This window comes from Oxyura jamaicensis, chromosome 1 (genome assembly GCF_011077185.1).
Source record: "Oxyura jamaicensis isolate SHBP4307 breed ruddy duck chromosome 1, BPBGC_Ojam_1.0, whole genome shotgun sequence".
Taxonomy (NCBI): Eukaryota; Metazoa; Chordata; class Aves; order Anseriformes; family Anatidae; genus Oxyura; species Oxyura jamaicensis.
Window position 1 is genome coordinate 162,322,081 of NC_048893.1, and position 27,844 is coordinate 162,349,924.

General features: G+C 39.8%; 1 protein-coding gene across 1 annotated transcript; it reads left to right on the forward strand.

Annotated features, from left to right (window-relative positions):
• Window positions 1-303: 303 nt before the first annotated feature.
• On the forward strand, window positions 304-27,751 carry DIS3 (DIS3 homolog, exosome endoribonuclease and 3'-5' exoribonuclease). The gene is made up of 21 exons (XM_035320733.1): window positions 304-566; window positions 2,057-2,214; window positions 2,945-3,135; window positions 3,252-3,325; window positions 5,293-5,460; window positions 9,031-9,195; window positions 10,105-10,218; window positions 10,313-10,450; window positions 12,470-12,616; window positions 17,226-17,342; window positions 18,147-18,248; window positions 18,838-18,902; window positions 18,994-19,078; window positions 19,682-19,809; window positions 20,264-20,350; window positions 21,210-21,366; window positions 22,188-22,402; window positions 22,845-23,013; window positions 23,446-23,604; window positions 24,010-24,132; window positions 27,235-27,751. Exons 1-21 carry the CDS (start codon window positions 333-335, stop codon window positions 27,322-27,324), a joined length of 2,886 nt encoding a protein of 961 aa, XP_035176624.1. The 5' UTR covers window positions 304-332; the 3' UTR covers window positions 27,325-27,751.
• The last annotated feature ends 93 nt before the right edge of the window (window positions 27,752-27,844 follow it).

The window sequence follows — 27,844 nt, forward strand, 5'->3', positions numbered from 1 at the left end:
CCCGAGCCGCTGCAGGGCTCCGGGGCTCGCTCAGCACCCACGTCTACTTACGGCACCGCCAGGGACAGGCCGCGGGTTTCGCTCCAGAGAAGCACAGCCGAGTGCACGCTTCTAGAGGACCTGGAGAGGGGCAGGCTCCGACTCACCAGGGCGGCAGGACGCCACACAGCACCACCGGCCCCACAACCGCTCTCCCGGCCGCGCTCCCGCCTCCCCCTCAGCGCGGCTGCGCGACGCCATCACCGCGGCGACGCGACCTCCGCCATCTTCCCCCCCCCCCCCCTCCCACCTTCCCTCCACTACTCGTTCTGCCTTTCCGCCGGCCGGCCGCCATGTTAACCTCGCGGACCTTCCTGAAGCGGACCCGGGCTGGCTCCGTGCTGAAGGTGGTGCGGGAGCACTACCTCCGCGACGACATCCCCTGCGGCGCCGCCGCCTGCCCGCTCTGCCCCCCGCGCCCCGACGGCGGCCCCAGCGTCTTGGAGGAGCGGCCCAGCGGCGCCGCCAGCAGCCTGTGCCCCGGCCCGCACTACCTGCTGCCGGACACCAACCTCCTCCTCCACCAGGTGAGCCGGGACGGGGGACAGCACAACGCCTCCCCCCGGGCTCCCCCGCGGCCGCCGTTAAGTCCCCCGTGGGCGCCATTACCCCGCGCCCCCTCCCCAGGGGCTGCTGAGCCCGGGCTGAGGAGCTGCTCCCCTTGTCCTGCCGCCTCTCCTGGCTCTGGGTTGCTTCCTCCTTACAGGGTTTCGCTGCCTGAAACGCTGGGAGTGGAAACCCGGTTATTTTTTTTTTTTTTTGGTTTGGCGTGGGTGTGGAAAGGCAGGGAGGGTGAGCAGATGCTGAAGCAGTGATCTGAATCCTCCACGGGAGGTGGCCTCTTGTGTTTTATAGTCCTAAATACCTCTCTTGTCCTTCAGAGACTGCTACAAATTTTATAGTGCGGTGTTGGTCCCATGTGATGAATAGAGTTATGGATGAGTTATGAGTTATGGATGAATAGAGTTATGAATGGAGTTATCCCAGGTACAGCCCCATGAGTTTGGGGTGAACTCTGCAACCCATCACTATAAAGTGTCTTAAGTCTAGGCAACACAGGCAGTACAGCAGGCTGTGAGACGGTGAATTCTCAAGCTCAGTGTTTAATTTGTTTGTTTTAATACTGTTGAGTACATCAGTAGAACGTACAATATCCCCTGCAGATGTTGGAGGCTGGAAGATGTGGGTCCTGAATGCTGTCATTCCTTACTCAGGAGAGGGGCACAGAGCTCTCATGTTTTAGTAGTTAGCAATATCAAAAGCGGTGAGTAAGGGTTTTCATCCAAAACTGCAAGAGAGTGGATGTTTTCGGCCTATTCTCTGTGAACTTCTTGTTGTCTGTTGGTGAAGTTTTCATATGTTGTAGAGGACTTGGAGAACTTGCCAGGATGCAAGTAAAAACAGGAACAGGTTTTGTCTAGTAACTGGAACAGGATTGCAACAGTAACACTTGGCCTGGTAATTCAGTTTGTGTGTAGAATAGAATTAAGCTTCTTGTCCTGTATACATTGTTCTAGGTCATCTAAACATACATCAGAGAAGCTTGATCTGGCATTGCTCTTAATTATTTCAGCCATGCCACCCAGTATCTCATTTTTGTCTCTTTTTGGAGGTGGGTTTACACAGTTGCTTGCCACAAGCTCAGAAATGAAGCACACATCTTTTTCTCCTGACAGGAGCATGGGTTTTTGGACATGGTTGTATACCGTGGCTGTCAGGAGCAGAGAAAAAGAACAGTGCTAAATTTAAAAGAAAAAAAAACAAACAAAAAAAAAAAAAAAGAGAGAGAGAGATGGGAAAATCCAATCTGAGCTTTTTGCCCACAAGCAGAAAGGTGCAGCTTATTATTCACTTCATATTCCCAATGGCAAGAGAGAATGGCAGGAATAGCTTGTGAGCACACATTAGTTTTTTGCATATTAACCAAACAAATATTTCAAATCATGTTATTGTCAGAAAAAAAACAAAGAAAAAAAAACACAAAACAATTCTGATGCATTTCCATTTTCTTCCTCAGATTGATATACTTGAAGATCCTGTTATCAAGAATGTCATTGTGCTACAGACAGTTTTACAAGAAGTCAGGAATCGGAGTGCACCGGTGTACAAACGAATTAGAGACGTGATTGGAAACCCGGAAAAACATTTCTATTCTTTCACCAATGAACATCATCGGTAAGGTGTAGAATAGGATATAATAAGGTTGTATAGATGTCAGCTAAAAAGCTGGGAAACAGCTGGAACACATGAACTAGGCAAATAAATCAGATGGGCATGTCAGTCTAATTAGTGCACAGCACTATATAATTCTAAAGAATCCCATTGGGAAATAATTGAATGTTCCATGAGCTTTTTAATTTTTTAACTGCTGTAGGCACATACATATTCTGAGAAGGGTATTGACTAAACTTTATGGGCAATAGCATTAACCAGTGCAATGGAATAATGCTCTTCTATTTCAGTGTTCCGTTTAAACATATTCCAATACTTTATTAATATGCTAGCTCAACCTGTAGAATTCAAAAATCGGTTAGTCAGGTAGTGACAGAAGGGTCTAAGAAATGAAGATGCAATTAATTTGCCTGTATTTATGTTCGTAAGTAATTTCCACTGCAGCAGTATCATAGTTGCAGCAGTGTTCATCTTGCACGCTGTTCAATTGTCAGTGAGGAGGTTGTGTAAGAAATTAACACTTCCTTGCTATTTTTCTTGACCCTCCTATCTCCTAACTCTTCAGTGGTCTTTAGTGTTACACATTTTAAAAATTGGTACAGGAGTGATTCATTTGGCTTTACAATCTTAATCTTGTTTGTCTGAAAAAGATGTGACTATGGATAAATGTTAGGATTTTTTTTTTTTGGCTTTGGTTTGCTAACCACCCCTTCCACTTTTTATTTTTCTTTAGAGAAACATACGTAGAGCAAGAGCAAGGAGAAAGTTCTAATGACCGCAACGACAGAGCCATTCGGGTAGCAGTAAAATGGTACAATGACCACTTGAAAAAAATGCAGAATGAGGAGATCCAAGTTATCTTTCTAACAAATGACAGAAATAATAAAGAGAAAGCCTTTGAGGAAGGGATAACTGCTTATACGTGTAAGTTAAATGGCATGTATGTTTAATTTATTGCATGGATACACTATTTCAGCAGTATCTTCATGCCTAAATTCATTACCTCTCTTGTATAACTATTTGTGTGTGTGCTTTTGTAGGTGAGGAGTATATAAAAAGCTTGATAGCTAATCCTGATCTTGTAGATCGTCTTGCTTGCATATCTGATGAAGGGGTATGTCTTTATTTTCTTTTGTGCTTAATTTATTTTTTTAAATGTTCTGCAGTCTATTGTTGGATGCTGTATGTCAGGCTACTAGGATCGGTTCAGAAATTAAAACTCTTTATTACCATTTTGACAATACAACTTATTGCTAACTGAAAAGAAAATATTGCAGCTATTTTTACTGCTGCTTATAAACTTATTAGTAGGTATCACCTATTTATTTGTGAAAAAAACACTTGCTTTAGGTAATTGATACGAGGTTGAGAATGTTAACTTGTGATTCAGCAAATTGTATAAATACTAGAAATTATTTAACTAAACTGAAAACTTCAGAAGTCTATTGCAAACCAATTGATCTTTGTGTTTGTTTTTTTTTTTCTTATTTTGGCTATTATTTGAAAGCTTGTGTTAATTTATTATGTATCAAAAGCATTTTTTAGCAAAATATCTGATTTAGTGGTCAGTGGACAGAAGTATATGCTGCAGCTTGAAGATGAGTTACTTCATTGTCTATTCCCTTTGTCCCGTGTTTATCAGAATTAAGGTTGAGGTGCTCATGTAAGATTAACATAGCTGAAAACTAACACCACCAATAAAAGGGAAGATTAATTCCATCAGTTACTTTTAACAGAGTGGAATGGAACACACCAGAGGGACCTGGACAGGCTTGAGAGGTGGTCCTGTGTGAACCCCATGAAGTTACACAAGGCCAAGTGCAAGGTCCTGCATCTGGGCTGGGGCAATCCCAAGCACAAATACAGGCTGGGTGCAGAATGGATTGAGAGCAGCCCTGAGAAGAAGGACCTGGGGGTGTTGGTTGATGAGAAGCTCAACATGAGCCAGCAAGGTGCACTTGCAGCCCAGAAGGTCAACTGTATCCTGGGCTACATCAAAAGAAGCATGGTTAGCAGGTCGAGAGAGGTGATTCTCCCCCTCTGCTCTCCTCTCATGAGACCCCCCCCGGAGTATGGTGTTCAGCTCTGGAGCCCCCAGCACAGGAAGGACATGGGCCTGTTAGAACAAGTCCAGAGGAAGGCCACCAGGATGATCAAAGGCCTGGAGCACCTCTCCTGTGAAGACAGGCTGAGGGAGTTGGGGTTCTTCAGCCCAGAGAAAAGAAGGCTCTGGGGACATCTTACAGCAACCTTCCAGTACCTGAAGGGGACCTACAGAAAAGCTGGGGAGGGACTCTCTGTCAGGGAGTGTAATGATAAGTCAAGGAGTAATGGCTTTAAAATAAAAGGTAGGTTTAGATAAGATATAAGGAAGAAATTCTTTCCTCTGAGGGTGGCAATGCACCGGCACAGGTTGTCCAGAGAAGCTGTGGATGCCCCATCCCTGGAAGTGTTCAAGGCCAGGCTGTATGGGGCTTTGAGCAACCTGGTCTGGTGGGAGGTGTCCCTGCCCATGGCAGGGGTTTTGGAAATAGGTGGTCTTTCCAACTCAAACTAGTCTGTGGTTCTATGATTCTATGACACACAAGAGTGGGAAGAAGGTGGAGGGCAGCCAAACTGCTACTTTCAGGGGTTATCTACAATTCATTCAGCTTTAATTTAGTAACTGTTTCAAAGTTTAGTCCTAGTAGTGTGTTTTCATGTTTCATACAGCTGCTTACCCTGTATGCTATACTCTTTGCTATGTAGTACTGTGATAATATTTTCTTCACCAAATATGTATTTTGTCAATATAAACAAACATACATGCATATTTTACTTCTGTGGTAAATTTTTAAGTAACTGCAGGCAAGCAGGAAGAGAAAAGATCTTCCTAGCATTATTATATTTCTATGTTCTTTATGATTTTATGCTTCATTAGAAAAAATGACTGCTTAATAATAGTTTTTCATTATTGTGCATGTTCATTCGTACACATAGTTATAATTTTGTAGTTTGCTAGCTTGAGTTTCAGGTTTCTGAGGACAGTTTTGGAATTATTACAGATACAAAAGACTCTCTATTTTTTTTTTTCCCTTAAAGAAAGAAATAGAAAGTGGCAAAATAATTTTCCCAGAACACCTTCCGCTTAGCAGATTGCAGCAAGGAATAAAATCTGGTATTTACCTCCAAGGAACCTATAGGGCAAGCAGAGATAATTATCTTGAAGCTACTGTTTGGGTTCATGGAGATGCTGAAGAAAACAAAGAGGTGAGTTTTTTATTTTAACTTCACACTTGAATTTTAGTCAATGTCAGTAATGACCTAAAATGTAATTCTTTCATTGTGACTCGTGATGTTAAAGGAACGTTATATTATTTTTTCCATGTTTTTCTGACATTTTTTTGCCTTGTTTGTGTGGATATAGACCGCTGAAATACCAAATATGCCCTTTTTGAAAAAAAGAATAACCTGTTTAAAGGTATAATTTGTGGTTTGATAAAATACATATAACAAAATCTGAATCTTAGTTCTTAATGCTATTTCAGTTGACTGGGATATAACATTTTTTCTTAAATCATTTTGAAACTTTTGGTGAAAGAGAAACAACTTTGCAGAGGATTTTGAGAAAAACTGTGGTGAGCCCTTGCGTGGTTCTCTTGCTTTATTTGCCCTGCTGTTTTCAGGCTGTTCCCCTCCAAGAAGTTTATCCTGCTTGGGACCACTCCCGTGACTGGAGTGCTGCAATGACTGGCTATAGGCTCTTCAGAAGGGACAGGCAGCACAGAAGGGGTGGTGGTGTGGCTCTCTGTATTAGAGAGTGTTTTCTTGTTGCGGAACTCGAGGCTGAGACTGGGAATGATAAGGTTGAGTCCCTGTGGGTTAGGATTGGTGGGAAAGCCTGTTACAGACTGCCAAACCAGGATGAGGAGACAGATGAGGAATTCATCAGGCAGCTGGCAAAAGTTGTGAAATCGTCAGCTCTTGCCCTCGTGGGGGACTTCAACTTCCCAGATATGTCCTGGAAATGCAATACAGCTCAGAGGAAGCAGCCTAGGAGGTTTCTGGAGAGTGTGGAAGATAGTTTGCTGACACAGCTGGTTAGTGAGCCTACCAGGGGAGATGCCCCGCTGGACTTTCTGTTCACAAACTGAGAAGGACTGGTGGGAGATGTGGTCGGGAGCTGTCTTGGGCAGAGTGACCGTGAAATGGTAGAGTTCTCTATTCTTGGTGAAGTCAGGGGGGGACCAGTAAAACTGCTGTCTTGGACTTGTGGAGGGCAGACTTGGAGCTGTCCAGGACACTGGTTGGCAGAGTCCCTTGGGAGGCAGTTCTGAAGGGCATAGGAGTCCAGGAAGGCTGGGCACTCAAGAAGGAAATCGTAAAGGCTCAGGAGTGGTCTGTCCCAATGTGCCCAAAGATGAGCTGGCATGGAAGAAGACCGGCCTGGCTGAACAGAGAGTTGTGGCTCGAGCTTAGGAGAAAAAAAAAAAAAAAGAGGGTTTATGATCTTTGGAAAAGAGGGCAGGCCGCACAGAAGGATTATAAGGATGTTGTAAGGATGTGTAGGGACAAAATTAGAAAGGCCAAAGCTCATCCAGATCTCAATCTGGCTAATGCTGTTAAAGATAACAGAAAATGTTTTTATAAATGCATTAACATGAAAAGGAGGACTAAGGAGAATCTCCATCCTTTACTGGATGCCGGGGGAAACTTAGTTACAAGAGATGAGGAAAAGGCTGAGGTGCTTAATGACTTCTTTGCCTCAGTCTTTACCGGCAAGGCTAGTTTTTCTCTAGATACCCAGTACCCTGAGCTGGTGGAAGGGGATGGGGAGCAGGATGTGGCCCTCACAATCCACGAGGAAATGTTTGGAGACCTGCTGCAGCATTTGGATGTATGCAAGTTGATTGGGCCGGATGGGATCCACCCGAGGGTACTGCAAGAACTGGCAGAAGAGCTGGCCAAGCCGCTTTCCATCATTTATCGGCAGTCCTGGCTATCGGGGGAGGTCCCATTCGACTGGCGGCTAGCAAACGTGATGCCCATCTACAAGAAGGGCCGGAAGGTAGACCTAGTAAACTATAGGCCTGTTAGTTTGACCTCAGTGTCAGGGAAGCTCTTGGAGCAGATTATCTTGAGTGTCATCACATGGCACTTGCAGGGCAAGTAGGCGATCAGGCCCAGTCAGCATGGGTTTATGAAGGGCAGGTCCTGCTTGATTAACCTGATCTCCTTCTATGACAAGGTGACACGCTTAGTGGATGAGGGAAAGGCTGTGGATGTGGTCTACCTTGACTTCAGTAAGGCTTTTGACACCGTCCCCCACAGCATTCTCCCCAAGAAACTGGCTGCTCTTGTCTTGGACTGGCGTATGCTTTGTTGGGTTAGAAACTGGCTGGGTAGCCAGGCCCAAAGAGTTGTGGTAAATGGAGTTAAATCCAATTGGAGGCTGGTCACTAGTGGAGTCCCCCAGGGCTCGGTACTGGGACCAGTCCTCTTTAACATCTTCATCGATGATCTGGATGAGGGGATTGAGTGCACCCTCAGCAAGTTTGCAGATGACACCAAGTTAGGTGCGTGTGTCAATCTGCTCGAGGGTAGGAAGGCTCTGCAGGAGGATCTGGATAGGCTGGACCGATGGGCTGAGGCCAACGGTATGAAGTTCAACAAGGCCAAGTGCCGGGTCCTGCACCTGGGGCACAACAATCCCAAGCAGAGCTACAGGCTGGGAGATGTGTGGTTAGAAAGCTGCCTGGCAGAGAAGGACCTGGGAGTATTGGTTGACAGTCGGCTGAATATGAGCCAGCAGTGTGCTCAGGCGGCCAAGAAGGCCAGCAGCATCCTGGCTTGTATAAGAAACAGCGTGGCCAGCAGGTCCAGGGAAGTGATGGTCCCCCTGTACTCAGCTCTGGTGAGGCTACACCTTGAGTGCTGTGTTCAGTTTTGGGCCCCTCACTACAAGAAGGACATGGAGGTGCTCGAGCGAGTCCAGAGAAGGGCAAGGAAGCTGGTGAGGGGTCTGGAGAACAAGTCTTACGAGGAGCGGCTGAGGGAGCTGGGGTTGTTCAGCCTGGAGAAGAGGAGACTCAGGGGCGACCTTATTGCACTCTACAGGTACCTGAAAGGAGGCTGTAGCGAGGTGGGGATTGGTCTATTCTCCCACGTGCCTGGTGACAGGACGAGGGGGAATGGGCTAAAGTTGCACCAGGGGAGGTTTAGGTTGGATATTTGGAAGAACTTCTTTACTGAAAGAGTTGTTAGGCATTGGAATGGGCTGCCCAGGGAAGTGGTTGAATCACCATTCCTGGAGGTCTTTAAAAGACGTTTAGATGTAGAGCTTAGCAATATGGTTTAGTGGAGGACTTGTTAGTGTTAGGTCAGAGGTTGGACTCGGTGATTGTGGAGGTCTCTTCCAACCTAGATGATTCTGTGATACCGGATTATGTCCCTACAACTGTTGGTACAGTTGTACAGACACTTTCCAAGCAGCAGCAGTTGTCCCTATTTCTGGTGGCAGCTGGATGTGCTTCTTATGCTCTCTGACTCTTAACTCCAATTTCCTGGTAGCGTGTGGAGGCCTCTAGCCCGCAAAAATAGAATTGCCTGATTATATTTTTTTAAAGTCCAGTGAAAGCAGATGGTTTTGGAGAGACTGTTGGAATCCTGAAGTAATATCAGTGTGAAAATAAGCCTACAGAGTGGAAAAAAAAAATTGTTTAAACATTCTTTAGAGTACAGAGCCTGTTGTACATGTATACTGTTCCATTATGCTGCTTTGATTTAGATCTTTTGTTGCTATCATCGTGACGGTTTTCATTTTGTCTTTTAAAAATCCAGATAATTATACAAGGTCTTAAACATTTAAACCGAGCAGTTCATGAAGATATTGTAGCTGTGGAGTTGTTGGCAAAAGATGAATGGGTGGCACCATCCTCAGTGGTCTTGCAAGATGATGGCCAGAATGAAGATGATGTTGAAACTGAAGAGGAGAAAGAAAACATTGTATGTTTTTGTTTGTTTGTTTTTTAACTTCTCTCTGTCAAGAGAGACAAAATCTGTAATATCCTGATCATTAGGTTTTAGATTTGTGCATCTTTTTAATACTGCCTCCTAAAAGCTGTAATTATCTCAAAAAATCTTGGAAACTTAAATGTTTATTCTAGTCCTACAGTTGCATTGGCTATGTGAATACATGTATAAAATGGGTGCTTTTTTGAGGGGTATTAATCCCTATCAGATATTCCCAGATCATTTTGTTAAATTACATAATTCCAATGTTTCTGAGTGGTAGCCAGGTTGCAAAATGCAAAGCTATATGCTGATGTGTAGATTAGGAGTTGCTGGAATAGGAGCAGATATGGTATTACAATGAGAGTCAGCTTTTAATGGCATTGGATGTATTTGGAACCAGTTGTAACATACTCCTCAGCTATTAGCAGTAATTCTGCTTAGCGTGTATGCATGTATATATATCCTGTCCAACAAATATTTGTGTTTCTTGGAAAACAGAATATTTCCACTGAATTTCATTGGAACATATTTATTACGGTGTTTAGAATTACTGGAGAATTTTCAAGCAACATTAAAAAGACTCATTAAAAAATAAAAGAATAGGTTGGAAAAGAAAATGGAGATACTTGGGGAACAAACTGAGACAGCAGAAGATAACATTTCTTCAGTCTTTTTGTCTGCTGTTCTTTGTTCTGAAATTATGTCCATAAAAATCCTTACAGAGTAAAGTTTGTCACATTTCAAATACTAATTGTTCTGTTTATGAAGCCATAATAAGTTTATGGCATTATAGCAATAACCTAACCTGTTACCACCAAGGTTTTGAGATATGTGCTGTAATCAAACACGTTAACGAGTTCAAACAGTTCTGTGTATTTTCCCCCCTTTGTTTTGTACCAGTTGAAGACTTCTGTTAACAAGAGCATGCTGAGACCCACAGGAAAAGTAGTGGGCATTATAAAACGAAACTGGCGACCATTCTGTGGCATGCTTTCCAAATCACAGATCAAAGAGGTAAGGTAATAAAGCTATTGTAAGAGTAGATTTTTACTATTATTATTATTATTTTAATTAGAAGTTATTTGTTCCTTTTTCTGACTGCTTATAGGCAAGGCGGCACTTGTTTACGCCAGCTGATCGCAGGATTCCTCGTATTCGAATAGAAACAAGACAAGCAGATACTCTGGAAGGACAAAGAATAATTGTTGCAATTGATGGTTGGCCCAGGAATTCTAGGTATCCTAACGTAAGTTTGTGTTTCCTTCTGAACTTTTATCTATTTGACTTGTACTTATTAGGTAAGATGTTTATTATTATCTGTAATGCTGAGTAACTTCAGGTGTTGACGTGAATTTCTAAAGTTCTTTGTATACTGTTCTTTAATGGTGCAAATTAAGGAAGTCCCTAAATAATTTAGTTTACTCTTGCTGCCCCCAAAATTACATGTTATCAAACCAAAAAACCCAGTCTTCAGGTTCTGCAATGAACCTATACTTCCTAACTATGGTGCTTTATCTAGGGACTACCTAGACTAACTAGGGACTACCTTGTTTTAGTCTGGCTTCCTAGAAATGTCAACTTTTTTCTTCTGGCTTTGTTCATCTACATGTTGATCAGCATCCTGGCAAGTAGTTTTAGGCATATGGGCCTAATTCAGTCAAATTATCAGGTGGGGCAGAGTTGCAGGTAATTAAGTTCTTAAAAGTTCTATATAAATAAATAGGAAAATATAAGAGAAAGTTTGGACATAAGCTTCAATTTGTGCTGAACACTAGGTTTGGAAGGGGCTTCCACTGGCTTGTGTAAGAGTGTGTAGTTTGTAGCGAGAGCACAGGTGTCTCAGGCACATTTACAGGTATGGAGGAAACTCAGAACGTACAGAAAGAGTGTTTTAAGGCAAACAGCATTGCTGCAGAGGATGGGAGGTGGGAGTTAAAGTATTAGGGAGTGGGATGTATGGTGCAGCACAAATTCATAGACAAATTAAACCTTAGTTGTTTTGTGGCTTGTGGCAACAATTTTCTTTCCTGCAAAACTGAATTGCCATATTTACAGTTTTTTCAGTTTTAACTTTGGAGAATTTAGTACTGCTGAAGCAAAAGAAAAGAAAAGAAAAAGTTTAGACTTCCTGAATCAGTTGTTTAAGATGAGAAGGTTAAATGAAGAAGAAAATATGACTCCTACTGTGTAATTTAATAACTAATTTAATACTAATAATCTACGGAATAATAGTCTCAAATATTTAATTACTTTTGATCAAACACTATTGGCAGTTGGACTTGTAGGTCCCCTTCTAACTGAGCTATTCTATTCCTTTATTCATTACAGATGCCTGCAGGCCAGACAGCAAACTTATACCTGCTCCTGTTCAGCTTGTTAGTATAGATGTAGCCCTCATTTCTATGTATAACATCTCTGTTACCCAGTGGTGGGTATCCTGAGCTTTATCAACTCCGTCATGTTCAAGTCCCAGTAGGACTGAAAGACCAATAGGGCTGTTTGAGATGTGCATGAAGTCTCAGCAGTTTGTCATCCTGGCAAAATAAACAACTGTGTGCATGTCTAACAGCAGTATAGCATATAATCATGAAAGGCTTATGTAGAGAGCGGAATTATTTATGTGAATATTGAATATGGCTCACACCCAAACAAAAATTAGCTCTGTAGTTACAAAAAAAAAAAAAAAGGCATATTTTCACTTTCACGTACATAACACATGTATCACATGTGCAAAGAAGCAAATTCTGTGCAGGTCTCAGAGATGCAGACACAACAGTCTTAAGGTATTAATAGAGCGAATGTATGCTGTATATTAAAAGAGAGGAAATAACACTTTAAAAAATTTCTAGAGAATGAAACAGTATCTGCAGGAATACCTTAAAGCTGCAAATGCGTCACAGTGATTTGGCTTTCTTGAAACACTATCATATACACCAACTATTCCAATAATGAATACAAATCTGTTTTATGCTAGCTAGATCGTTAAATAAGGCCAGACACGTTTCCAAGTTACAGAAGTGTGCTACTCAATAGTAGCACGTTATGCATCTTCAGTATATGCTACATTGTGGTCGCGCTACTTAAAATGAGTTAGAAAGAATTAATTCATTAGAAAAAATACATTTTAAAGTATTCATGTTAGGAGCATTTCAAATATTTAATTACTTCTGAGCAAATGGTATTGCTTGATGTTCATGCATGTATGCATTTGTACATATATTTGTGTGTGTGTATATATATATATAAATAGTATGTTGTTTTTCAGGGTCATTTTGTAAAGAACTTGGGAAGTGCTGGAGATAAAGAGACTGAGACAGAAGTTCTTTTGCTTGAACATGATGTCCCTCATCAACCTTTTTCACAGGCTGTCCTTAGTTTCCTACCAAAAATGCCATGGAGCATTACAGAAAAGGTAATGGATTTTAATTATTACAATAATTACTATGCCTTCTCCTTCAAATCAAACACTGTGACATTCTTGGGTATTCCCGTGTCCAAAAAATAGAGGAGAAATGTTGTCTAAAACCATTTTTCTCTGGACTTCTATCCTGATTTCCTGTGGAAACAATATCTGCTTCAGCAAGATTCTTGTCTTTGGCTAAAACTGTTTGTTAGGGATAGACACTTTAAAATTTAAAATAATAATAATAAAAAAATAAACAACTACCACTACTACTACAGAAGGTTTCATTTAAAATGTAAAACAAAATTACTTGACAAGGATGGGAGATTACAATTCAAATAATTGTGAATCATAGAATCATAGAATATCCTGAGTTGGAAGGGACCCATAAGGATCATCGAGTCCAACTCCTGGCACCACACAGGTCTACCCAAAATTTTACACCATGTGACTAAGTGCACAGTCCAAATGCTTCTCAAATTCAGACAGGCTTGGTGCAGTGACTACTTACCTGGGGAGCCTGTTCCAGTGTGCGACCACCCTCTTGGTGAAGAACCTCTTCCTGATGTCTAGTCTAAACCTCCCCTGCCTCAGCTTGACACCATTCCTGCGGGTCCTATCACTGGTCACTAAGAAGAATAGATCGGTGCCTGCCCCTCCACTCCCCCTTGAGAGGAAGCTGTAGATTGCAATGAGTTCTGCCCTCAGCCTCCTCTTCTCCAGGCTGAACAGGCCCTGTGACCTCTGCCGCTCCTCATGTCTTCCCCTCTAAGCCCTTCACCATCTTTGTCACCCTCCTCTGAACACTCTCCAACAGTTTCACATCCTTTTGGTACTGTGTTGCCCATAACTGCACACAGTACTCAAGGTAAGACCACACCAGTGCAGAGTAGAGCAGGACAATCCCTTCCCTCGACCGACTAGCAATGCCATGCTTGATGCATCCCAGGATACGGTTGGCCCTCCTGGCTGCCAGGGCACACTGCTGGCTCACATTCAGCTTGCTGTCAACCACAACCCCCAGATCCCTCTCTGTGGGGCTGCTCTCCAGTGTCTCATCACTCTGTATGTACGGCCAGGGTTGCCCCATCCGAGGTGCAGGACCCAGCACTTGCTCTTGTTAAACTTCATGCAGTTGGTGATTGCCCAACTCTCCAATCTGTCCAGATCTCTCTGCAAGGCCTTTCCACCCTCAGCCGAGTCTACAACTCCTCTAAGTTTGGTGTTGTCAGCAAATTTGCTCAAACCACCTTCTAGTCCTGCATACAAATCGTTTATAAAAACATTGAAGAGGACTGGCCCTAAAATGGAGCCTTGAGGGACCCCACTAGTGACCATCTGCCAGCCTGATGTGGCCCCATTTACCACAACCCTTTGAGCCCTGCCCATCAGCAGATTGCTCACCCATCGTATGATGTTTTTGTTTAGGTGTATGCTGGACATTTTGTCCAGTAGGATCCTATGGGAAACTGTGTCTAAAGCTTTGCTAAAGTCCAAAAAGATCACATCAGCTGGTTTCCCTTGGTCGACAGGATCTACCCCTTGTGAACCTATGTTGGCTGGGACCAATGACTGCATTGTCCCCCAGGTGTGCTTCAATAACTTCAAGAATAATCTACATAGTTTTACCAGGCACTGATGTGAGACTGACAGGCCTGTAATTGCTAGGGTCTTCCTTCTTGCCCTTCTTGAAAATTGGCACAACGTTTGCCAGCTTCCAGTCTACCGGGACCTCTCCAGATTCCCAAGATCATTGAAACATAATTGAGAGAGGGCCCATAATGGCATCAGCCAGCTCTTTAAGCACCCCAGGATGAATCCCATCCGGACCCATGGACTTGTATGGATCCAGGTGGAGCAGCAAATCCCGCACACGGTCAGGGTTGGTTGGGAGTTTATCATTCCTACCATCATGGTCCTCCAGCTCAGGGCACCTTGGGTCCTGAAGCCCATCATCAGTGTTGAAGACGGAGGCAAAGAAGGCATTAAACATCTCTGCTTTGCCTATGTCCTTGTCTGTGAGGTGATCTTCCCCATCAAGGAGCGGACCTATGTTTTCTTTGGTCCTCCTCTTTCTATTCACATATCTACAAAAAAAAAACTTTTTGTTGTCTCCCACAGACTTGGCCAGCTTCAACTCTAGTTGGGCTTTGGCCACAGAAATTTTCTCACTACAAAAATGAACGATGTCCCTGTATTCCTTCCACGTCGCCTGACCCTCCTTCTAGCAGCCATACATTTTCTTTTATTGCTTAAGCTCCAAGAGAAGATTCCTGGTCAGCTAGTCTGGCCCTCTGCCCCGCCTGCTTGACTTCCAGTATTTTGGAATTGCCTGATCCTCCAAAAAGGAGGCAATGCTTAAAGACTGACCAGCACTGATGGACACCATGCCTTCAGAAGCAGTTTCCCAGGGCACCTTACTGACTAGTTCCCTGAGCAGCCTGAAGTCTGCTTTCCCCATATCCAAGGCTGAAGTTTATGGTGACAGAAGGAAAATTGCCTCCAAAATTTTAAACTCAACCACTTCATGGTCGCTATGGCCGAGACAGCTGCCAATTGCCATGTCCCCCACAAGACCCTCTCTGTTCTCCAGCAGCAGATCTAGGAGGGCACCTTCCCTTAGCGCCTGCACCAAGAAGTTATCATCTAGGTGCTTTATGGACCTGGACTTGCTTGTGTCGCCAATGTGGTGATCCCAGTTGATGTCTGGCAAGTTGAAGTCCCCCATAAGGAATAGGGGAGTTGATCTCAAGGCATCTCTCAGTTCCGCAAAGAATAATTCATCGGCGTTGTCATCCTGACTGGGTGGTCTGTAATAGACTCCCACAATAGCATCCCCTTTATTTGTTCATCCCTTAATCCTTACCCAGAGGCTTGATTACTTGATTGTAATCCTTACTTGATTATTAACACCGGCAAGTTGCAGGGCTAGTCGTGGGAACAGTATGTCTCGCTTTAAGTTGTTAAGCAACTCAGCCTTCGGGCCCTATGTATCCTGTTCCTCCCGGATTGAAGGGAAACAGATCCGGCTCCTTTTCAGGGCCTATAGGGCCTGAATCAAAAGGAACGTGCAGGTCACCAGGAGGCATAACAGCAAAGGCCTGCGATGGCAGTAGCAGTGGGGGCGCCGATGGCACAGCAGGCGGATCAGTAAATGAGCCTGCAGCTCCCTCACTGTCTGGCAAACCACACGTTTCTGATTGTGGCCCCACATGGCTCTTTAAGGCTTCAGAGGTTGCTTGCCAGGTGCTGAACAATCCCACCACAACCTTGTCGTTTTTTGTAGCAGAGTCCCACACCTTGACCTCAATTTGGTCCCATGTTTCAGGATCATAAGCTGTAAGGTTACCAGGACATTTTTTGTTTGTAAGGCCATATGATTCCCCATAGCGCACAACTGCTTACCAGTGAGAGGCAGTTGTGTGCGCGGGTCCGCTTCTCTCAGCTTGAGCTTGTTTCCAGCTCCAGTGCACCTATTTCCAGTGACTTTCAGTACGAGCTTCTCTGAGCAGGCAGTTTGCTGAGTTTGTCCAAACCTTCATGAGGCGATCGTTGTCCCTGGTCCTGTCCTGGTCCCTGTTCTGCTAGCCTGTCCCTGTTCATTCCTCCTTTGTTTTTGTCCATGTTCTGTTAGCTTGTCCCTGCTCTTCAGGTTGTCCCTGTACTTCATGTCCCTGTTTGGGCGCCATTTGTGGCGTAATGACCACACCAGGGTTCTTTTAGGATCAATAACTACTACTTCTTTATTGATGACATAACTTTAGCACTCTTTTATTGAGGGCATAACTTCAACCCTCATTGAGGACAGGCTCCCTTCTTATACCATTCGCCCCACAGCAGTACTTTCCCACTCAGTATTGGTCAACAAATTTGCCTGGTAACAGCAAACATCCAGCAACTTCCATGTCTTAAGAGCTGGAGAACAAGCAACCCGAGACGGCAAGGCGTCTCCTGAGTCACCCTTCTTTGTTTCCTCTGAACTCTTTACATTCCTGATGGCCTCATCGTTAAGAATCCGATGTTATCACCAACCGTGGGGTTTGCCGACCCCCCGTGGCCACACTCCCACAATACTCGTTTCTTCCGAGCTTGGAAACTAACAGACGGATCTTGTCTAACATTGGCTGTCTAGTCAAAGATACGTATCTAAGATCTTTTTGTAGCCATTGTACAAAGGTAGATACCTCCAAAGTGTGCAGTTCCTTCCAGCTGTGTAGATATGTAAGCCCTGGACAGCTAATGTTACTTGTAAGCAGTTATTCTAAACGATTTATTTAGCTGGACACCAGTCACAATTTCATGTGAAAATTCTCGATTCCTGGTCCTGCTAATTCCGAGATGATGAAAGCATTGTGGTTTTATTCGTTCTCCTCCTGTTTGCTATAAAAACACGTTGCAGTACTTGATCATCATCTATCTCTTTTTTGTTGTTGTTTGTTTTTTGATCACTATAGTTTATACATCTTGTAGATAAATAACACTGGAAATCATGCTAAATAAAAGCCACTCTTTAAATGTTTGGTTGCTTTGGAAAATCTTACGCAAAGTGCCTTTTGAATGATCATTTCTACTTTGATATGGAAGATGGTTTTTCCTCTGTTTTGTTTTTTAACTTCAGGATATGATATACAGGGAGGACTTGAGACATCTGTGTGTTTGTAGTGTTGATCCTCCTGGTTGTACGGATATTGATGATGCATTACACTGTAGAGAAATGGAAAACGGAAATCTGGAGGTGGGTTCTTTGTTTTGTCAAACTAGTCATTTACTATATATTTTACAAGCAGTGCAGTATTGGTAATAGTAACTGATACCAGCAAAGCTCAAGATCTGTTGTGAAAAAAATTACTGGTGTTTGTACAACTGTAAGATGGGAATAAAAAAAGAGACATTCTATCAAAAGTGGGAATTGAATCTTTTCTAAATTCACCCTGCTGTCAGCTCATCTACTATGAGAAAGTAACAATTTATTTACTGCTTTAGCCAAGTGTAAACATGGATATCTGAAGCTAGGATAGGAAAGTGCTAGTAGAGTGCAGTTACAGCTGTAATAGCCAAGGACTGATTAAAAAGGCATTAAAAAGCTACAGGATTAACACTAGCTCTCTGCACCATTATATCTGATTCAGTTGTGCTTTCTTTGCTATAAGTTAATCTGTAGTTGTAATAGCAGAGAATGTCAACACTGAAGGTCAGGCAAACAGAAAAAAGAAAAAAAAAAATTGCAATGAGCCTTGAAAAAACAGGTTGTTTGAGGCCCTAGGCAAGAAGAGTTGCATTGGTAATGAACGCAATTTTCCACTAAATATATGCATGTCCTTATTTTGCATAATTGCTACAATTCTTTTTTTTTTAATTTAAGAGCTTATAACTATACCTACTGATAAATATAGGATATGCTGGAGGGAACAGGAAATAGGTAAATTGGCTTGTAAATAAAAACCTGAGAAAGTTTATTTCATGTTGAGACCTAATTGTTTCATAAGATGTCTAATGTGATGCTTGTTGGTTTTTTGTTTTGTTGTTTTGTTTTCTTAAGGTTGGTGTACATATTGCAGATGTCAGTCATTTTATTCGCCCAGGAAATGCTTTGGATGAGGAGTCAGCAAAAAGAGGAACAACTGTGTATCTGTGTGAAAAAGTGAGTTTTCTATATAGACAGCTTTTTGTACAATTAATTTTTCATTGCTTTCCCTTTTAAATTCTTAGGAGTAGAGCCACTATCTCTAAACTAAGAAAGAAAAGCTCCTTTGGGATGCGCTTAATTTGCATAATTATCAAAATGAAGTTGAGTTCCCTCATTCTACACAGCAAGACTTCTTTTTTAAAACCAATTACATAGAGAATATGCCTTTCAATTTCTGTTTGATGCAAGAAATAACACGCTCTAAAACTTGACTTCTGTTTTAATATAGATCTGAAACTGCAAAAGAAGTGACCTGTTTTCTGTCATTTCCATTGTTTTTTCCTTATGATAGTTAAATCTCTGTTTCCTATGGTCTGTATTCTTTAAAACTGTACATTATTTCGCACTGTCCTGGTTCTTAGAAATAACTGCTATTAAAACAATAAATAGCTAAAATAGATCTTGGAATGAGTTTTCTCTAAAGTAGTGCACCTTTCTTTCACAAATCTGAGCTTTTATAGTGAGAAAATCAAATTATTTCCAAGCTTTTATTACAACATTAAGTATTTATGACTAGTCATGCTTTTTATTCATTATTTTGCAGAGGATTGATATGGTTCCAGAGTTACTGAGTTCCAATTTATGCTCCTTAAGATCAAATGTGGACAGGTATATGTATACGATCCATACTTCAATCCTGACAAGAAACTTCAGATGTGCGCATGTGGATTTTAACAGATTTTCCACCCCCCTCTCATAGGCTTGCATTTTCATGTGTATGGGAGATGAACCATAATGCTGAAATTCTAAAAACCAGATTTACAAAGAGTATTATTAATTCCAAGGTTAGTCACATGAATATATATTATTTTAAAAAGCTGTAGACCTTTTTACAAAAGCAGTGATCATCAGACTTTATACTGAAGGGTTTTTTTCTCATTTCTGATATTGATGTACTTTCTTGGAATTAGAAAATCATGCTTAAATCCTAAAATAAAGGAAATTCTTGTATTCTGCCCTCTTCTGAACATCTATGGCTGCAATGTTTTTTTCTGCAATTACTTTATTATGGTAATTTGCTTAAGTAGTATAAGTGTTTTGATATTTATTGGCATGGTTGGTTTACACCAGCTAGCCATTTAGATAAATTCATTAGAGTCTGTATGTGTTTAATACAGTTCAGTAAAATCAGACCTCTAACGTATAAAATATGTCTGTTATCAGCATTAAAAAAGCACCGTGAACACTTGAGTTTTCTTAGGGTCTTCCAAAGATCTGTCCTGTTTTGTCCTTTAGTCTTTGTAAATGACATACATTGAGGTGTTGAATATAAAATTTTGTATTACTGGGAACCAGCTTTGACGACAAACTGCAGTTTCTGCAAGACAGAAATGTGTTTTTCTTTTCAGTGCTCAGTTAAGTATGTCTTTTCTTTTAACCTCTTCAAGGCTTCTCTCACGTATGCTGAAGCACAGATGAGAATTGATTCAGCAACAATGAATGACGATATTACTGTCAGCTTACGTGGACTAAACAAGTTAGCAAAAATTCTGAAGAAGAAGAGAATTGATAATGGGTAAACCACACAGTGTTGCTGTTACCTCCCCCCTCCCCCCATTTTTTGTCTATTTACAACTGTGAAATTATATGTTGATGATGTGTTCGTTTTTCCAGTGAAAATCTTTGGAAAGAAAAGTATTTTGCCACTTTGATTTGCAGAAAAACAGTTATCTTTGTTCCCCTAAAAACACAAACTTGGGGTGTTAATTTTTCCTTTGCTAAATGAATCAGCAATATGGCTCTCTTACAGTCATTATGGAAACAACCAAAGGAGTAGCATTTTAAATTTGAAATTGTGGAAGCTAATTGTGATGTGTGGCAGCATCATAATTTTGGCTATTTTGAACATCAATTCCAGTCTTGTTTTGTTATGTTTTTCAGAACAAACGTAGGTGCTGTGCATAGACCTGCAACTCTGCTGCTGTTTCTGCTTTACTGTAATTCATTAATACTTCTTAATTGTCTTCCAGAGCTTTGACACTTTCCTCACCAGAAGTTCGTTTCCACATGGACAGTGAAACTCATGATCCTATTGATCTGCAAACTAAGGAACTTAAGTATGCCTTTTTATTTTCCTCAATTGCTTAATTTGGGGCAGGGATGGAATTAAGGTATATTTAACTAACAGCATTTACTTAATAATGTACAAGGTTTATATAACAGTGCAAGTCAATAATCCTAGAAAAGACAGTTAATCTGTTTTTTACTACAGTATTTATGAAGTAAGCTATTAAATGAATGCTTTGTATATGAACTTAAGTCTTTGCTACTGATTTAAGGGAGCACTGGGTTACCGATTGTCTACATCCCACTGACCTCTCTGAAGCTCTTCTGCTGGTACTAACAAGGGAAAGAAAGTAGAATTTGGAGTCATGGAGTACTGAAACTTTAACAACAGAACAATTTACTGCACATTTGCAGAGTGATATCAGCAGTATTATTGAGGAGTTTCAGAAGAAGAGCTACTCATGCAATTTCTGGATCTGTTTAATTACTTTCTGTCATGCTGCTACGCAGTTTCTGTGCTAAAATCTGCAGCAAGTTGTGTCCATTGTCATGACTTCATCGTGTGCAATATGGTGCTTTTAAGCTTCATACACATGTTTGAATAGTGTTCTTAGGAAGAAGCAGCTCATCTGTTGGGCAATGCTATCTTAAAGAGCATTTTTCTCTTCATTTGTTATTTTAGAATATTTTGATTTTTTTTCCTTCTGCCCCAGTGTTTGAACTTTACTAAATATTTGGTGTGTTTTTGCTCTTAAAAATGTTTGTCTGCTTGTACTGTATGTTCAAAAATACTGGTTTACTAGATGCTAATACATAATATTGATAGGATGGTAAAATTTTTCTTCATTAGACACAAAAAAAATACCTAATAATGCTTTCCTAACAATGCAAAATATTTTATGTTGACAGAGAAACAAATTCCATGGTTGAAGAGTTCATGTTGCTTGCCAATGTCTCTGTAGCACAAAAAATTTACGATGAGTTCCCAGAGTTTGCCCTGCTCCGGAAACATCCAGCTCCTCCTCCATCGAATTATGACATTCTTGTGAAAGCAGCAAAGTCCAAGGCAAGTTTTATAATTAATTAACTTAATTAGTATGATAAAAAAGCTGCACTTTCTCTCTGTTTGGGCACTTACCAAAGAATAGGGGTTGGAAAGCAGTACTGTAAAAGTGTGTCTTGCTACAGTTTTTAACTGCAGCAAGGTTCCTGCACTTCTAGGTGAAATCTTCTGCTTTAAAAAAAAAACAAACAAACAAACAAAAAAAAAACACTTTATTGGGTAAAGAAAGCAAATCTTTCTGTCTGTTTTATTTTTTAATGTTATGTGCTGTGAAACATTTCTCATTGCTAAGCTGTATGTGATTTTTGAGACAGTTTTTAGGTTTGGGTCACACACATTTCTAATCTGAAAATGATTTTAAAAGTACTATTTTACTTGGAAGGCTTTCCATGGATGAACGTTCTCTTAATTAACCAAATTTACTTTTAATTACTCAAAAAGATATATGTTTATGTATATAATTATATATATATATAGGTAGTTGTTTTTTATATACCTTTTTATATACCTGTAACCAATAATGAGATGGAAAACAATAAAACGAAGAGAAATTTGTTAATATTGGCATCCATACAGAACTAATTTGTAGGCTACTGACTTAGGTTTTCATTGTTTGCATAGAACACAAATAATAATAATGAGGAATGCATGGGACTTTATTTGTAACACTGTCATTCCTTAAGTTGTCTATACTTCAGAATTTATCAGGTATGATATTTGTTACTGTTGCTAGGATCAGCATGGATTTAAGTGTTGAAATTCAAATAATGATATGTTAATATTTGCTTGTAATATCTGACTTTTTTTTTTTTCCCTTCCTACAGAATTTGGAAATTAAGACTGATTCTGCCAAGGCTTTAGCTGAATCATTAGACAAAGCTGAGTCTCCTGCATTCCCGTATCTAAATACACTCTTGCGAATTTTGACCACTCGCTGCATGATGCAAGCTGTGTATTTCTGTTCTGGAATGGATAATGATTTTCATCACTATGGTTTAGCCTCACCTATTTATACCCACTTTACCTCACCCATTAGAAGGTACACTTATTTTACGGTAGTTTTAGAGGACAAAGGTGATTTATTTGTTAAGAAATATTTTAGTTGTTGGTGGTATTTATTTAAAACAATATAATGTATTTGTTCAGCTTTAGATTTGTATTGGTGAAACATATTTTTTATGCTTTAGTCCAGGAATAAAGCTTTATTTATTTCTTCTTTTAAGTGCTCAACAATACAAGCTGTACTGGTAGAATGTAGTAAAGATTTTCTTAGATGAAAAAGAAAACAACGTAGTTTATTTTCTCTCTGCAGAGCATATCTTTGGTCAATAAAGGGAATGTGATCTTGAATTAATACAGGGAGATGTCAGCAGACCATCGGTATTACAAAGATTTTTCTGATCTGTAAGATTTCTAAAAACAAAATTATATTCAGAAATGTAATACAAAATAATGTGACATGTCACTGATCGTCTTTGCAGGTATGCTGACATTATAGTACATCGACTTTTGGCAGTGGCCATAGGAGCAGACAGTACTTATCCAGAACTTACAGATAAACATAAACTATCAGATCTGTGTAAAAATCTCAACTACCGGCATAAAATGGCTCAATATGCACAGAGAGCATCTGTTGCATTCCATACACAGGTAAGTAGTTGAGGTGGGAGTACAAACTATGGAGGATTCGCGGTGCCCTTAAAGGAAGGAAGGAAATACTGAGTAGTAATAATCAGGTTGTTCTTTGTAGATCAATAAGTCTGCAGTAATCGTTAAGAATGAATGCTGTTTATTTGAGGAAAAGCTTCAATGTTATATTGCTGGTACTGAAAAAATTTAGAATTGCATCTAGAGGATGCTTTTTACTTTTTTTTTTTTTAATAAATATGATGAATGTTTAATACTGCAGTGGTACTATAAGTAGCTAATATAATGATATGAATCTGCTTTTAAATATATGGTGAGTAATTATCTCTAAGTATAAATTTGTATTTGCTTGAGTGTTTTACTCTTTTTAATTTGGTGTATTTGTCATCCAGAAGAGAATGTTCTAACACTTTTTTATTGTATCTTCTGTTACAGCTGTTCTTCAAAACCAAAGGAGTGGTGAATGAAGATGCATATATATTATTTGTAAGAAAAAATGCAATTGTGGTTTTGATTCCCAAGTATGGGTTAGAAGGAACAGTCTTCTTTGAGGAAAAAGATAAACCAACACCAAGACTTGATTACAACAATGAAGTAGGTTTTGTAACCTTTATTAATTGTCCTTTTTTAAAAAAAAAAATGTTAATTGAGCAGACTGACTAAAATCTGTTCTAGTTGGGTTAGATGGTTAATAGAGACTTTTCTAATTTCAGGTTCATTAATCTGTGGTAATAGTGTCACTGTGGTCTTCATAAGTTTAAACAAAAATGGTCCTAACAGAGGAATGTGTGGTATTTACTTGGATTATTAGATATTAATATCTATTCCAGAAATTAAACATAGCACCTATACCATGACACTCTGGGCATTCAGCACCGTAACTCATTACATGTCAATGAAAATGAACACATTAAAAACTGTGTATAAAAATATTTATTGATATAAAAATGTAAGACATATTATAAGCAGTAAGTATTTATACAAAACTTTAACATTTAGGTACCATCACTTACTGTGGAAGACACAACGTTACATGTATTTGACAAGGTTAAAGTGAACATTATGTTAGATGCTTCCAACATCCAGCATCAGAAAATTCGGATGGTATTGGTAGAACCAAAGGTAAGACAAAAGCTTTGTGATTTATAGCAGCATATTACCTTTCAGTAATCTTAAAATTTTAGGATAAAGTAAAATTTATCCTAAAAGGAAAAAAAAAAAAAAAAAAAAACACATCAGCAGAATGTAGTTATTTGCTTCTTATCTACTCTCAATAAAACACAGATCTGTTTTTTACTGACTGTTGAAAAGGATAAAGGGTTTTAAATTAAACTTCCTTTCTTGGCCCATCAGGAATATTTCCAGTGACGGGAAAGATGATGATTCACTGAAATACTATCTCTTAAGTTTCATGGTTCTGTAATCAGATCTCCTCTTTGAAATTCTTCCAAAACTTGGAACTTTTTTTTAACTCTAGTAAACTACTGCCCAGCTATGCTAGGTAGCTCAGAAGGAAATGGCATGATTGAGCATGGAGAGGTGTATAAATAGCAGTCCTTTTTTACCACAAATTCCACAATATGAAAGTCTCTCTTGATAATGTTGTAAGACCTATAATGTCCTAGTAAGTGTATGTCTGGTCGTAAGACTATTTCTGACTTTGGCTGATTTTCACTGCATCTGGGACTCGGGGGTCTTCACCAGGGCTCATACCTCAGGCCTGCTGAGTGTTTTCCATGGCATTACAAGATCATGTACTTTCATACAAGCTGCATGTGACTCTTGGTAAACAGATGGTTGCAGTATTGAGTATACATAACGAGTATATGTAATTACGAAGGAAAAAGAAAAGTGAAGATAAATGACAGGTCCTTGTTGTTTATACAAATATGTTAGTTTTTTGTTTTTTTTTTTTTTTTTCTGAGAAATCATCTGTTTCCAAATGCATGCAAATATTTTGATGTCTGGTGACAAGCAGTCCTCATGATTTCAAAGAACAGGAGTAGACATTTGTAGTACTAAAAAAAAACAAAAAAAAAACAAAAAAAAACACACACATACACATTCGCTTTGTGTCCATTCAAAGCTTTCAGCAACGTGGGACTTGCATATGATCTCACTGAGAAATGTTCTGGTGATAATGATGGAGTCTTGTTCTGTGAATTTGTTCAACGACACCCACCCGCTGCCCTAACTTACACTTCTGGCTCTCTCAGTGTCTTGTTAAGAGTGTTCCGCAAGTCACTAACTATATATGGGGAAAAAAAAAAACAACTTACTCTTTTTTTCAAGCCTGACGCCTAATACTGTTATTTGATAACATGCTTTTCATAATATAGGAAAAACAGTACTCATTTATTAAATCCATTTACCATTCCTATGCTACTCAATTCCATATACTTTACTCATGACACCGATACATACAGGATCAAATTTTCTGTTCTTTATGGCATTAGATGAGAACACTTTGCATCGTTGTGCATTCTTTCTGGTATTCAGACCAACTTGAAGCAATGAGCTTATACACATGAACCTTTGCTAGCTGACATTTTTTCTACTTGCTTTTAGAATGGATGGAAAGTGGCAGGACTTCACAATGTCATTATTACTCTTTACCTCATTTGTTCTGAAGATCTTTTTATGAAATTATAGTTGTCTATAGCAGGTTGTTTTTTGTTTTGTTTTTGATCTAGGCCTTAACTTCTTTTACACTCAGTTTTGTACTTATCTCTTCATTTGAATAGGATTTTCATTTAAAGGATCTTTCTTGACTTGTAATACAAATCTCTCTACTCACTTTTTTTTTTTTTTAAACTGTCCTCTTAATTCTATTAATAAATTGTATATGACTCCCAGTCAGTTTTTTTTTTAAGTTCCATCTCACTCTGAAAGCATTCTACCATTTTTGCACCACCTTTAATGAAGGTGTCATTCAATCCCTTGATATTACTGCTGTAATACATTTTAAGTTTTTTTTGTTTTTTTTTTTTTTTGCTTCTACCATGATGGTGTATTTGAATAAGTACACTGAAATGAGTATTACAAGGATGATTCTGTGGGTAATCTCTTAAGCAGGATCTCAGGCAAGAGTTGTTTTTCATGGAGTCTGTAAGTCTTTGTTCTAAGAAATGCAGTGTTATAGCATCTAGAAAGCTAGAGTGTCTTAGTGCCTTCTTGTGACATTTACTTATTGAGGGTACTTAATGAGCTCTGCAGCTTGTCATCATTATTCCCATCCTAGCTAGCTGACCAAAAACCTAGCCGTAAGTGCTAGTGTTAATAATAGAGGTATTTTTTTTTAATTTTAGCATTGATAACTGTGTTACTCTAGTACAATTAATTTAATCTTATTAGAACATAACTTGTCTTCAGCATGCCTCTTTTAATGATGTATATTTTTGTCACATTCATGTAACTTGGCATTGAAGTCCTAGCGATCAGTTTCCTTGCATCAAACTCCTGAAGTACCCATCACCTCTTCATTCATCAGGCATCACAGGTTGTCTTGAGTGTAGCAGAACATTCATGTGGATGGCTGTTGGTCCAATTCTTTTGTGAGCCCTACTTAAATGAAGGGTGCTTCATTCTAAAGCTGCTTCACTTTTGCTTGCATGCTACAACTTCCTGTTCCCAAAGAAAGCACTTCTTAACCACCTCTTTCCTAGAGGACAATTCAGCCTACCTCTGTAAAGGTACAGGCTTTTCTCCATTTCCTCCTTGTTCTAGATGGTCTGTTTTCTACTTGTTTTGAAATTCTCATAGCTTCTACCAAAGCTAAAGCTGTTTTTACTGTGCAGTATCCTGAGCCACGTACTGAGCCTGGCAGGGCCTGTTTGACAGTAATGGCACTTCAGGAAAACACTAGAGTTGGGATTGTTGTAACCTAACAATTTTCATTTTGCTTTTGAGACCTTTTCACCTCTCCCTCACTCATGCGCACTAGCTTTTAATTGTTTGCTAAGGTATGTATTGCACCATAATCTTGTGCAAAAGAATGGATGGCACTTCAGGGGGGAGGGATGCTGCTTCTTGTATCTCCCTTATTTTTCCAGCTCCAGTTTAGTGTTCTAGCTGTGATAGATGCATCATGATGGTAGAGTCCTTTTTAGATGATTACTGTAGTATTTTCCCATGTTGATAGAGTACTTGTAGGAGATAAATTCAAGTATTATAAGCATAATATAAGCTAAAATTCAGTTTTGACTTCTTTTTGTTTTACTGTAGATACTGGGAAATGATGTGCCTGCACAGTTCTCTACTGCGATGAGCAGCAACAACGAACCAGAAAAAAAGAAAAAGAAGCTACAACAATAGCTAAGTAGAATGGTTAAAACCATATGTGAATCATTTGTATTTCATTTTCCCTATGGGCAAAATGATGGAAACTGTGTTTACTTTTGAAGTACACTTTTTAATAATTTGTAAAACTGCTTTTTAAACTGTTTTTATGAATATAAAGGACGAAAGGACAATAGTTTTTAAACCAATATTGTAGCCTTACTTAGCTTATGGAGGAAAATAAATGCATCTCCAAAATGATGAAATTGATGTCATAATGTTTTTCTGTATGTCCTTCTGGACCCTTGTCATCTTAATAAAATAAAGTAGATGTTACTGAACAGGGCACAGTGTATATACTTTCTGTACCCCCCTTTCTAAAAAGTTTCTACTACTAGTGAAGGAAATACTTAAGAACCAATTTGTTCAGCTGTGTAGAACATTTTTTTCTGTAAAGTTGTTAGAAAATAATGATGTCTTCAAGAGCAAGAAAAATACTGTTTTCCATCTGTTGTTGGAGTTCAGCCTTCCCTAAACAAGTAATGCTGCAGTCCAG